Source organism: Melopsittacus undulatus, chromosome 8, assembly GCF_012275295.1.
Source record: "Melopsittacus undulatus isolate bMelUnd1 chromosome 8, bMelUnd1.mat.Z, whole genome shotgun sequence".
Classification (NCBI taxonomy): Eukaryota; Metazoa; Chordata; class Aves; order Psittaciformes; family Psittaculidae; genus Melopsittacus; species Melopsittacus undulatus.
In genome coordinates this window covers 47342566-47357259 of record NC_047534.1, presented here as the reverse complement: position 1 = coordinate 47357259, position 14694 = coordinate 47342566, and the positions used below count along the sequence as shown (strand labels likewise).

General features: G+C 37.1%; 1 protein-coding gene across 2 annotated transcripts in view; it reads right to left on the bottom strand.

The window, feature by feature from the left end:
- The window catches only part of ADK (adenosine kinase), a 299743-nt gene that overhangs the window by 154140 nt on the left and 130909 nt on the right, over positions 1–14694 (bottom strand). For both annotated transcript variants that reach the window (XM_034065123.1, XM_034065124.1), the window contains exon 5: positions 2170–2342. In XM_034065123.1, the coding sequence (XP_033921014.1) occupies positions 2170–2342 (173 nt within the window). The remainder of the gene's footprint in view (positions 1–2169; positions 2343–14694) is intronic.

Below are 14694 nucleotides of genomic sequence, written 5' to 3'. Positions count from 1 at the left end.
TGCAGATATTTTTATTAATAAATTTACCTAAACTTTTAAATTCCATTGAGATGTACAGCAAAAGATACACGTATTTTTCCTGAATTCACGATGTATGTCTATTGACAGTCTTTACTTCAGTTTCGCATCATGTCATCTAGGAAATGATGATTGCTACAGGATGCATACACAGACACTACGTGACTAAAGACAGAGAGAAATCACAGAGCAGAAACATCTTTATTGCTTGTCTTCTCTTTGAAAAACTGAATATGGATGCTGGAGATGAAGGGAGAAGTATGTAGGCATAATTAATGTCAAAACTCCAGATGAAGATGAATGAATTTCCTTCCCCCACTGAGTATGTACATTCATTCCAGAGAGTAAGACATTATGTATGACATTAAATTGGGAGGGACAGGTTGATAAGCTGGAGGACATAGCTGTCTGTCATTCAGTGGATCTTCAACAGCCTGGAGAATTGGGCTGGCAGGAGACTTGAAGGCAAATGCAAACTCATGCAACTACGATGGAGTGAGTCCAATGCAACAATGTAGGCTGAATATTGACAGATAACAACATAGCTTTGCAGAAAAGGACATGGGGAAGTACTGGTGTACCAGGCTTGGAACACTAGTTGGCAGTGCACACAGAGGAGGTTAATCACATTCTAGTTTACATGAGCAAGCACATACCCAGCAGGACAAAGGAAGTTTATATTCAGAACAGAAAAAAAATAAAGTTCTGGTCTCCAGACCTCATCTGGAGTTCCATGTCCAGCTTTGAGCTTTCCACTAAAGGGAAGACACTGACATAATGCAGTGAGCCCAGCAGTGGGCCGTTAAGATATTACAGGACTGAAACACTTAACAAATGAAGAAGGGCTTTGCTGAACCTTAAGAAGAGGGACCTAAGAGGAGACTTTCCTGACATCTTCAAATATCTAATGAAAGTTTACAGAGGAAATAAAGCCAGACTATACTTGGACACAAGAAGGAACATTCCACAAGCTGGAAGAAGGAAATTCTAACCGCGTAACAACACAATTTCTCCCATGAAGAGTGGTCAAACAGCAGAACAGGTTTGCCCAGAGAGGTTGTGCAACCTCCATCCTTGGAGATATTCAAAACCTAGCTAGACATGGCTCTGAAAAACCTCATCTAACTTTGAAGTTATCAGAGAGTTATCTCATACTTTGAAGTATCAGAAAATTTATATATTGGCAGAAATCAGGCAGGGTTGGTGTGTGCTGGAAACATCTCAAGATTACAGCAGACCTGACTGGCTGGTTTTGAAACCTCTGAAAAAGCTGTCAGGAGGTAAAAAGCAAAGCAGCCGTACATAAGTTTGAGTGTTGTGGGTGGAGGGAGAAAGAAGAAAGCAAAGGACCATGCTCAAGACAAATGCCTCTTGTCTTCAGTATCTCTCCCTGAAACTCTTGTTTTTATTAAGCTTATTACAATACCAAAAATAAATCACTCTATAAATGAGCTCTTAGTTGCAGAATACTCTGAAACCATGCAAAATACCACAAAGACCACTGTTAATCATCTAGAAATACAAAAAAAAGGTTGAACAGAGTTCTGGAGAAGTGATTTTTGTATATAGGAAAGACTACCTTAAAAAAATAGCACTTGAAAGCATTCAGAAGAAATTGTTAAGATGCAGACACACAGAATTACAGTTATTAGATGAACTGCAACAGCAAAAAAAAAGCAAGCTTTTTTCTTCCTCTTGTATAAAATCAAATTAACCCTTTCAATTAGGCTATACACTGACATCTATCCTCTTTAAACACATTATCACCTGAAGTACAGTCCTCATTTGCCAATCAAGTATATGCGTCACATGCCAAATAGCTTTCACATAGGCTGCATAAGCATACCTGTTAACCAACTTTTGTCTCCCACATTTTTTCTCTCTGCAGAGCAACTGGAAGCTATAAAGTTCAGAAAGAAGTAGTATATTATTATCTCACATTTTTCTGCCATAATGCAACTGCTGTTCTCTAAAAGTATTAACACTGTCTCATCCCAAACTATGAGCCAGGCAGTTCTGTGTTATCTCAAACTGTGCTAATACTTTATCATTCAAAGGACAACTTTTTAAGGCCAAATATTTCAAACAAATGAGGCTCCACACACTATACTGATTGCATTTATATTTTGGAAAATATCAGAAGACCCTGACCTGTTATCACTAGTGATGCAAGCAGCACAAGTTCCTGTTGGTTCTTCACTCTGCTCATAGTAATGGGCATCCACATGAGCTTCTTCAGCCTTCTTCTTTAAGATCTCTCCGAATTTATCTTTGCCTATGCACCCAAAGAAAGTTGCAGCTTTGTAAGGGCTCTGGATCATCCACTGCAGATTGACAGAAAACAAAACAAACCCAAACCACAAAGTTAGCACACCTCGCATATTATTTTTTGCCATTTTTTTCTCTTCAGTAGTCAGATTTAATTCTTACAGAGCACTGTGGCATACAGAACACTTCTATGCCTAAAGTGAAAAACATCCAGTATATCAAGGGAGGGAGGGTCAGCAAAGGATAAAAAAGTTACATTTAATGATCCTACTGTGTGTTTAATGCCCAATATAAAACTTAAATACATGTATTTTACTCTCAAATAGATTAGTGTGTTTTTACAAGGCATTTCAAAAGAAGTTCCCTTTCTCAAAGGAGATGCTGCTACACTTACATTTAATCAAGCAGTGTATCTTTAAAGAAAATGTGTAGAAAAGACAAAATAAACAAAAGAAACCACCCCCCCCAAAAAAAACCCCAGCAAACAAAATAACCCCCCCAAAAGCCCCCAGAGAGATAGCATGTAAGGAAAACAATACGTTTGAGAAACCTAAGAAGAAACATTGTGCAACATTCACAATATATATAAAAACTAAATGGTACTGAAAATAACCATTTGTGTCTAACATTTAATTATATGCAAAAAAGAAAATGCTCTCCATTTACATTGTTAAACCAGGCATGAAAATATCTATCTCCAACTTTATTAAGAGCAGTTCTGTCACTTGAATTGTAAAGAAACAGCATCGCCGCACAGTGTTGCTAAGGTGCCAGGTTATTCCCTAAAGCTCCTCTTTTATTAATACAAAACATGTATCATTCAACTGTAAATGTAACTCCATTTTGTACTGAGTTAAAAAACAGCATTTAGCTGCAATATAGAATCAAGAGTGAACTAAAGAAACAAATGTGAAGAAACAGTCATAGGCCCTACTCTGCTGGTGGCAAGACAACCAACTGAAGTCATTATAATTCACTCTAATTACAGTCAGAAAGCTTATCCACTCCATCTATAGTATGAATTAAAGGCTGCATCAATTTGCTGCTACACTAAAACCCTACTTATAATTGTTTCCTAATCAAGATTTAAATAAACGATAATGTCTCCATTACAAAGCAGCATTAGTGGTAGCTGTGGGTTGTAGAAAGGTCAAGTAACTGAGTTGCAAATACATGCTTAGTCACATCTTTATTACTTCCAGCTCCAGAGGAGGAAACCAAAATATCAAAAAAGCCTCAAACAACCAAAGCACTAACCCAAAGCTTTAGTCATGTAGACGTCTTCATTAATAAGGCAAAGGTAGACAAAAGTTGCAAAGCCTCTTTCCTTTAGCAAACTAATATAGATTAATTTTAAGGATGAAGAAAAAGATTGTGTCGTCAGAGTGTGGCAGCATTCAATCTCTCATTAATGAAATGCACACTACAGGTGCTGTGCTAATCTATTCCATATCACTCTAAACTAATATAAATTAAGAATGCTCCTAATAAGAAAATTATCTACAATATCTTTGTATTTTACATACATTTCCACATACATAATACATATTTGGACAGTGCTATTTTAGGGTATCTCAGGAACAGTAATCTTCTATATTTGAGGATATAGTTAAGTAGAACAGATTATTTAACAAGACTGAAGATGTTGTGATCTACTGAAAGCAAATATGGAATCAATTTCCACACCTATAAGAACAGAAGTAACTGAAGCCTTGTGTCCTATGTTGAAAAGCCTGCCTTACTTTCACAAATAACAAGAATTAATAGAGATAGCTATTTATGAAAGCATAAAATTCTAACAATTCTTGAAAAAAAAAATGTGAGACTTCAAACTGCACCTTGAGCTTACAATATTTTGTCAAATGACATAACTTTTCCATTCTTTATGTGTAAAGTCTGACAACATTTGGAGCAGTAGTTAGTAATATTTCACATACATCTCTGAAAAAAGAATTTCTGTTCAAGTATCACAGCTTTGGCTATTGGCAGCAGCTCAATTTGAATTCAGATACGATACATACCATATATAACTGTCACAATCCTTACTTCAAATGTAAGTAAAGTTATTTTTGAGATTCAGAAGTCATGATCTAGGGTTTCTGGAGATGAACCTCTGTATATTGTGCAGACCACTTCTTCTATAAGCAGTGGTTCTGTTCATACTCATGATTATTTGAAACACAGCTAATATCCACCTGGGGAATATTCCCACCATATAGATATTCCTTTCATTTGAACATCTGAGCTAAATTCAGCAATGAGGAAGATGAAAAAGTAATTCAGCAGTGTTTCTGGGAAGATCCTCTCATAACAGAGGGTCCCAGCTTCTTGGAATTATCTCCGCATATTCCCACCATAATGGTAGTGAGGTGTTGCTAGTTGCAGAACTCCTCCAAACTGTTCCTCTTTCCTCTGCTAAAAGTCTACATATTAGTAAAGGCAAAAACCAGGCATTACATTACAAACTTGTTGAAATTGAACTACAGAAATATCTCTGTGGTATACCACTGAAGTTGTAGCTACTGGAATGAGTCACAACAGGCATTTTTTGCATACATGTGAAAAACCAAAAGAGACAAAATAACATTTTCAAAGTAGACTCTGAAACCCCTTTTTCAGCATTTGACCCTGGACTGGAGTTTAATTTTGAATAACTTGATATGGAAAAGACAGGCTTCTATGGGCTACTTCATATATACAACAGCACTTTGGCTAAAAAACTCTAAATGGAAATGCGGGTCAGTCATCACAAGACATTTTTTACATTTTTACATTGAGATAGTCAAGCAGTTTTATATCCAACATCAAATGAAGGCAAATAACAAACTGCACACATTAACGTCAGGTATATGGTTATGTAAACTGCAAATTCATTTTATAGATTTATATGAAATACAAGATTTAATTGAATGAAAGAGACTCTAGACAGAAACACAAAATGACCCAGCTCAGCAGGCACTAGCATAATGAGTTAATTATCTAGGGTTTGGCTAGGCAGTGAGGCAGCTATTAACTAACTGCATTGACAGTCTGGCCAGGAGAGGTTGGCACCTGGCCACACCATGAAGCCTCACCATTACCCAAGAGAATTTGAGGCTGTAAATGGCTCAAAGAGTGAAGTGTCAAAAACAGGAACTTATCATGAAGGAACAAGACAACCTCAGGACTGGGATGCCACAAAGGCAACAAAGCCTAGAGCAGTTTATGAAATCTAATGTATTTCTTCATTCTAAAGTTTTCTTCTGCCAACACAACTTGGACCTCAGGTACAGGCAAGGACAGGCCCTGACCTTTTCAGTTAGGATGAGCATCTGTGACAGAGGAAGGAGCATGGGAAATGGAATACCTTTCAGATGTTCTCTTGAGTTAAACTGATTATATTTTCCTTACATTTTCATTGTAGGCACCTTGGTAAGTTAAAAGCAAATATTAACTTTATTTATTTATTGTCTTTAGCATAACTCTGTCCTAAAATTTGGCTGATTTCAAAATAAACATAACCTAGTATCAGATTACACTATCCCTACAAGCACGTTATTCCTTATCACCAAATACTGAATCCAGCACTTCCAGAAGAGGCCAGCACCATGGCCACTCATGAATGCACCAGAGTGACACAATGCTTCTCTCCTTATTTTCATGAGGCTAACTTGGCCTTACAGTAGTAGGAGTATCTGTTCAAGTGTTTTTTCATGATCAGAGTTAACATGGTGAACTCTTCTGCATGCTTTACCTATCAGAGAAGTATAAGTACCTTGGTGCTCCAGGGTGGTAATTGCAGAGTATAGCATCATCTTTTCTTGCAAGATGTTGAGATGCCAAGAAAACTTGGTAACAAGTAAAACTTCTGAAGATGGAATTGTGACTTTGTGAGTCTGCTTGGAGTGAACTCTGTCTTTCACATCCTCAGAACTGAAGATGTGGTACCCTTATTTTCTAGTTTTGTCTGATTAGAAAATGGCTTTGGAAGCAACCTTTCCTCCGAGTTACAGAAGCACTTCCAGAAGCTCTTCTTCCAACAATACAAGGGACTTGACTTTGATTGTCTACTCAATGCTGCCTTTTGAGAACAATAGTCAAGATGAGATGACAGAGTTACCTGAATGGTCCCTTACACCCAAAAAGTAAAAAAATACTCCTTCATACTATGTGAAAGAAAATCAGTGGTCTTAATGAATTTCGAACAGCCTTCACTGATTTCTCTTTCCAAAACTTACCCTATTTAGCTGGAGAATGCCATGCTTCTATCACTGTGGCAGAGCCCAGTATCCCATATCACATTTCATCTGCATTCAAAGCTTTTATTTGCTGTTCTTGCAAAGCTCACTGTAGAGGAAACTTCTGCTAGAAAGGCAAAAAGCAGCAAAGCTAAAAAGCTGATACATTTTACCTTCCTATTTCCAGCTGCAAAGATACTCCCCTTGCAAAAGAAGGGTTTGCTACTGCTGAGTCTCAGCAGACAATCCTATAAGACTTAAAAAGAAACATCATACTGATGAAGCTTAAGACAGCTTTATAGCCCTCTGACTAAAACAAAGATCTTTCAGAAATTATTTCATTTTACTCCAACTCCATGTGTTAACTGGACAACACTGATAATCAGAACAAGGAGGCTGACAAAGACACTTGCTACCAGTCCCACGTTGTTCTCCATCCAAAACCCTTAGCTCCTGAATTTTTAAAAGCTGCAGCCAGTAGTGAATTTCCACATGTGTCAGTTGTCTTAAAACTAACAAAACCAAAGCATACAATGCTTTGCTTAGGCTGACATACCTTCTGCATATAGAAGTTTTCGGCTGTAGACTTGAATCCAAAATGCCTAGGAACTGACAACACAACAGGAAGCATTATGCCCCTTCACAGTGAAGGATCTTCAAAACTCATTAACACTGAATACAGACATCTGAAGTGCATCTGAAGTGTGTTATTTGAAGCTGGACTCTTCTCTGCATGATCTGTCAAATCTGATCTTATTTTAAATTGCAGCTCACAGAGGAAAGGACTCCAAAGACCTAAAATTAGCTAAGACTTAACATGCTTGCTAAAATCTAAACAATGTTAGCAATTACTCATGAAGCATTCTTTCTAGTAAATCAGAACAGAAATGGCTTCTTTCATACAGTGCTATTTGGAGTATCTCTTATTTTTATATATTGAATTTTAGAACAAGCCCATACACTTTTCAGAAGGTTTCACCAGTCTGTTTTACCCCTAAGACATATCCTATCACCAATTATAGACCCAGTCCATTATAAAGTTCTTATGGGTATCTTTAGGAGTATTTTAGGTGCTAAAATAAATTACAGCTCATCTTAGAAAATGAGAGAAAATGAGGAAAAGTAGGATGAAAAAACTAAATCACGATAACATGAAAAAACAAAACCCTGACAATATGCAAAACAATCCTAAAAAGAAAACATTGGTGTCTCTGTTCCAAGGGAGCTCACTTATTCCTTGTGAATGATGTGATACACACCTCGAGAACAAATGGAATGCAATATTCTGTTACCATTACACATACTATATCATTTAAAATCCCTGCTGTGGTGGATTAACCACAGCCAGCAGCTAAGCCCCCACCCAGTCACTCTCTTATTTCTCTCTCCTGGAGGAATGGAGAATTGGAAGCGCAACAATAACAAAAAAACCCACACATGGGTAAAGATGAAATGATGTAAAGTAATATGTAAATGATGTAAAACAATCATTTACATAAAATCATTCACCACCTCCCACCAGCAGATTAATGTCCAGCCAGTGTCCAAGCCATGGTTACCCTGAAAAAACTGCCCCTTGCTCCCTGCCCCCAACATTTTTATTGCTGACCACATTCCATATGGTGTTGACTACCTCTTTGGTCAGCTGGGGTCAGCTAACCTGCCTGTTTCCCTTCCCAACCTCTTTCCCATCCCAGTAGCCTACTTGTTGGGGCAGCAAAGTGAAAGAACAGAGAAGGGCTTGATGCTGTGCACGTAGGGTTAAGCAAAACATTGCTATGTTAAACAATACTGTTTTGGTAACAAGTCTAAAACACAGCACCATACACACTGCTATGAAGAAAATTAACTCCATTCCAAGCAGACCCATTATACATATACCAGAATCACTGTCATGAGAATACAGTGTCAAGACCCTGGAAAAGCGATACTAGATTTGTTCCAAAACCTTTGGAATCTTTTTTTCTTTCTGTTTTTAATTGATCAACATTTAAAGTTGCAACAGCTATTATCACATAATGGCCATATAAGAAAACACATGGAAAAGGAAAAAATAAGCTTATCTTGACAAAAGCAGCTTTGCAAAAAGGAGCCTCATGTCCTGTACAGTAATACTTCCACCATTAGTTGAAGCTGCCAAATCTTGCATGAGGAAGTGATATTGTTAAAATGCATGACAACACCCTCAAGCAACTTCCAGTCAAATGAGATAAAAATGGTAACATTTTTTAACGGAAAAGACTAGCTAAAGCCTTGCAGTGAGACCAATATCTAAATGTTATCAAGATTTGGTTCAACATGTACTATCCAAATCTCTGCACAGGAATATCTATTAGCTTTAGTGTAGTGGCACAATTTGATTTCGCTATAGCTTTTCAAGCTAACATGTCTATCAAAATGTTAATCAACTAGGAGCAGTACTTCATTTCACATCTACATTTAAAAACATAAAGCTAACAAACTGGCTCTTAACAAAATCTATAATCCAAGTAACTATTTTCTGTGCTGCTATTCTTCGGTACTCCATTTACTATTCTTTTCCTCTTGCTCTTCATCTGTTTGTTCACTATTTTAGTTTTAGTTTGTAAGCTCTTTGCTGTACAAAGCAGCACAAGCACATTTTCTGTAGTTAAATATGTAGTAACCGTAGTTCAATGCTGTAATGTAGCCCAAAGCTCTTTTATTGCACCCCTTAAGTATTGGCCAGTCTGGGCACCAATATTCCTTGCTTCATTACCCCCTTATCCCATATTTATAATGCTACAGTTCTGCCTCAAAACACTTAAAGTGCTGTAGACTCTCTTCTGAAGTTCAACACATGTTATCTGAGGCCAAAGACAGAATATCTCCTGCCAAGACCTTACAAGGTACATAACTGACACTGCAGCTGGCCTTGTGTCTGTTCCCCATTTGAAGCACAGAACCTGAGACATCAACCACATCCTTGTTGTTTGATATGACATGTCACTCCCTTTCCCTTTCCACAATATTAATATGGTCCCTTCTCAGATCCAAGTAAAAGATGATATATTTATAAAACAGGGCTGGTCATGCCAGTTCTTCCATCACTCTGACAGATACATGAAGGGTATCACCATGGCAAGAATTCCAAGTTTATATGGAACTTTTCTGCAGCTGTTTCAGTATAAACAACTGATTCTTAAGAAACTTGTTAATATTACAAAGCTGTGTACAAGGGAAGGTTAAAGAGTATCTTTCTCAGTAAAAGAACTCAAAGATACTAACTTCGTTGTTGAACACTGTGTTGTGAAACATGGCAAAGCAGCAAATAAAGTATGGCATAAAGTCTTACTCTGTGGCTAGAAGCTGTGGTGTTAAGCTGTTAACAGAAGCATATGAACAACATAAAAATGGAACATCATACTTGGGTACAGTAAGACAGCCTCATTATGCAACTGTACAGTACTGGTAACCATGCCTCAGCCTGCTCTACTGGTAAAGAATTAGCACTCATTTCATGGAGATACAGGAAGACTGATAAGCATTTTAAAAGTGCCTTAAAATTCTCTAGTGTAAAACACTGTATATGTATTTAAGTACTAACCTAGAAGTGAAGTTGATGTTGCAAAGTGACATTTTAGGATATTTTGCACATGATTTTTCATATGTATAACCTTAAAACAAATCTTCCTTTTCAGAATGCATGCATATGTCACTCTCACTCCCCTGCTAGATGATGTGCAGTCTCAATGAATACACCCACACTCAGAATGACAGCAAAAAATCCACAAGTGAAGAGACTTCTTTCATTGTCTGGCAGCACAGAATTCATAAAGCACAAACTGTAAACAGCTGCCTATCAGCTTCTATCAGCAATAGTATCAAAAACAGATGGCAAAGGTCAAGTCAAAGTTTATTGACAATGATGAACTTTGACAGCCTCTATTAAATTACTTCTTCCTTTAAGGTGTATGTGATCAAAGCAGCAGAGAGATTTTCACTCAGTCACATAACAAGCTATTTGTTGAGATTGAAACATCTGGTCAATATCTTCTAACACTGCAATTTCATGCACAGTTAGCAATAGGGTACATTTCTTCTCTTCTTCTTACAGGGTCCATAAGGGTTGCACATATGGCTGATCATTTCATTCAAAAAGGTTTCAATTCCAGGCATTATACACAATTGTATCTATGCTTTATAGTATTTTAAGTCTACCTACCATCGTTTTTCATCATCACTGCTGTCTGCTCTGCTCTTTGTTATAAAAGCCCACAAATATGACAGAGCACTTAAAGCTTAACAGCTTTTGACTACTAGAGTTAGAAAGCAGTTAAGGCAAGGGAGTTTTTGAAGTGGCAGGTCTTCATCTATCTGTTGTCAAGAATTCCCAATGCATTAAATTATTTACCAAAGCTCTAGTAACACAGATTTATTTTTTTTAATAGCAACCCCTTCATTTATGAGGCATTCCCAAGCAATTAGATATCACCCTTTTAAATAATTTATAAATGATATATTTTACAAACCTAACATACAACACACATTATATTTGAAGTGAACATGTGATAATTACGAGAATTCGATTAATCACAACCCTCTTTTTCAATATGAAATAGAAAGGCACAAAATGTTATCTATCCTAAATGCTGAGAAATGCTTGCCTTTAAAATTATGCATCTATGTTGCCACAGCAACAAGTAGTGGATAATGTGAAATGTACTTCACCCTTTCATTTCTAAATCCCAATCTTTTTGGTCAAAAGAGAACAGAGGGCTAGTTGTAAACATACCTACAGAAAGTACCTTTCAAAGAATATTAACTTGATATTAAATAACCTTCATTTTAATTCAGTTAATGGTTGATTTCCACAATTCATTGCCACATTAGCTCACTCCAAGTAGTATCTGGACCTTAAAGGTTTACTTAGCAGTTGCAGGAAGACAGTGGCCCTGATGTTCTTCAATATAATTAAGAATTATGCCTTGATACTGCACCAAAGACATAACAGAGGGGTGGGCAGGGAAGGGAGAAAGTAGGTAATCTCCATGTAGGAAAATCTACAAAATTCCTGAACAGAGACATCCTTCAGAGATGCCACTGAAGCTGCCTGGGCTTTTCTGGAGGGTGCATTAGTTTTTGGCACTACGGCATTTATTCAGTATTACCTTATTGCTTTGAAGGAATGGGATGTGCAACCTAAATTAAGTTAAAAAAAAAAGAAATCAATATTGTCCACTAGAAACTGATGGGTTTCATATAAATATCAAGATAAGCTTACAGGTAACAGAGCATATTTACAGGGGGTAAACATGAGCCTAAATAAGAGCCTGTCACACCAAGCAACAAAGGCAGACAATCAAGTCAGGAATGCAACTAATTAGCTGTCACTTAGCACTAACAACAGTGGTGTAGAAATGAAGTAGTTAGCCGGATTCTGTTTTTTTTATACGAATGCAAAGGAGGAAATATTCCAGGAGTTCCAAAAGAGTTCGGAACTGATGGGATTAGAACTATCAAACTGCAATCTTTTTTCAAAGAACCCACCTGACCAGCTGCAAAGGGTGTAAATTTAGCCAGAACTTTATTGTTTGTGTACAGCAAGGCTCATAGTATTAGGGTGAAGCATTCCATCTAGGCTGGTAGGAAGTTTGTTTCTTCCAGAGTTAATAAAGAAGTCTCTCCAGAAGAGATCTGGAGGACAGAAATTAATTGAAAATAATAATAATTAAAAAAAATAAATCTGGTGCCTCTCTATCTTCAAGGCTTTTTCTCACTAGACCAGGAGCCCTCTGAGTGACCAAGACAGAACTTTGAAAAGGTGGTATTAGGTTTTGAATCGACCCTATTAGGAACCAATATTTCAGGACTGGCCTCTCCAAAGTGTTATCCCATGTAGTCCATCCACAGTTCCACCTGGAAATGCCCATCTTCAAGGTTCAATATTCTTTAGGAATAATTCTTCTTCTAAAGAAGAAAAATGTGAACCAACTGAAAAATAACTACCTTGAGACAGGCAAGTCTCAGAAAAGCCTGCCTCTGGATTCCTCATGTGTGACTTCTAACCACATTTAGTGGTGGCACACATTCCAGGCTGAGATTTTCCAGGGGAATACTAGATGCACAGTGTGCATGTGAACAATGATTTGGAGAAGAACTCATACATGCTCTCACAAATTAATAAAAGCCATAATATTCCCAACAGAAAGTACTCACTTCCTCAAGATTATATGTTGCTGAAACAAATCCATTAATATGTTTATTGCTTTGTGTATGAATGTTGGTGCCTTAGCTTTAACTATTCAGAAAGGAGTAAGAGAATGTTCAGATAAAAAAAATATATACTTGCACATTTCTAAATTACCTTTCAGCTTCTTATTCCAGTACCAACCAGATATAAAATCAATACAGATTATCAGCTGCACAAGAAATACTTATTATTGTTTCTTGCTTATTGACATCAAGAAGTCTGGGAAAATGCCTATTGCATGTAAACTCAATTTGGTTAGTTTACCTGTAGAGGAAGTTCAACAGCTGTCAAAAGAGGAGTCTCACAGTCATCAGGCCCTGAGCATGTACCCTGGAATTGCCCTGTTCACCAACGGAAAGCCAGATACAGTCAGGCTCTGCATGGGACTGCCCATGCAAACACCAGCCTCTGGATGCACGAGCCGGCAGGAAGCAGGGCACTGCACCAGGCATACTCTGCATGCTGCATGGCTCCAGCTCCTTTCTCCTCTCCAGGACTTCTGGGGTAGAAATTTTGTAGCCCAGTGCAGAGAACTTCTTCAAGTAATTACGGCAGATGCTTTTGCTAACCACTTACAGAAGAGATGGCATGCTGTTCCTCCACAGAAGGTAATGTCATCCACTCATGTAAATAGACGGGTATTATTCTGTTGATCAATACCTGAATGGCAACAGCCTTATTTTTTCTATTTCTCCACTGCCTAAACTTATAAATACTGTATTGTATTTGCTCCAGTTCACAAGAATCACTCTTCCCCTTTTCAGTTTAATCCATAATGCCACTAGATTTGCTGTGGTGGGACAAGCAATACCTTTGTCAGAATAATTTGCCAGAAACTGTAAAGGTACTCTAATTCCCAAAATAGCAAGCAAAATAGTAAATCACAATTATTTATTATAGCTTTAGATTACTTTTAAACTGATGTACTCCCTTCACAGCAATTTTAATATTTGTAATGATTTTAAACTTTTTTTTGTTATAACAAATGTCTGACAGAAGTCACATGTAATTATGTGCAGTTGAAAGCAGCATTTGGCACTACCTGAATTTGTTGGCTCAAGTGCTCTAGTGAGTCCAAATAATTTTCACAGAACAAATAATTTAGTTGCCAACTCTTAGGTACTTCTGAAAGGGAACTGCAAATCTCTGTTAAATTTGTTTTTTCCTGAATTCAATCATGGCTAAGACACTTGACACCTGACTCCCATGATCAACTCAGCCTCAGCACTAACTCCCAGACCTAATTTGACTGGAGTGGAAGGCAAGGAAAACCTTACACTCACTAGAATTCTGGTTTTGATCCAAAAGAGAGACAACTTTATCATTCTTGGCTTCAAGAAATCACAGGATTGGGCTTGATGAACTTTCTTATCTTTTGCACAAAGAGGAAATACTGTTTTCAAATTCTAATCTAAAATCAGAATTAACAAAAAGAACAAATATACATACACTTTACTGACAACTGTACAGATCTGCTCCATTTAATATTGAGTGAGGTGTATTGTGAAGTTAATGATTTCCCTTTCCAGTTTCCTCTGAGAAGCTGGAAAGCCCAGACCCAATTGTGATCTCAATCTAGTTTTACACTGCTGTAAGTTTATGCACATCAACTGGGTTGTGCATAATTCATGCAGAGGCAAATGAAATCAAATCCATACCTGGTATGACCCTGTATATATTATCTTTTCATTGGTAACTTACTTTTTTCTTTTACCTAAAAGAGTACCCACAAGTAGGTGCATATATTTAATGTTTAAAAATTACCCAACATCATCTTCTACAATGTATGCATTGACCACTATTAAACTATAATAGTTAAGATCTATGTGAAGGATTAATATCCAGTACAGGAGATACTTTAAAGACTACCACTTGAAGACTTTAAAACAAAAAAGAAAACAATGTTTCATCTGCATTAAAGCATGTACAATAAAATGCTGAACTTTGAAATCCAACAACTTATGAAACACAATATGGAGT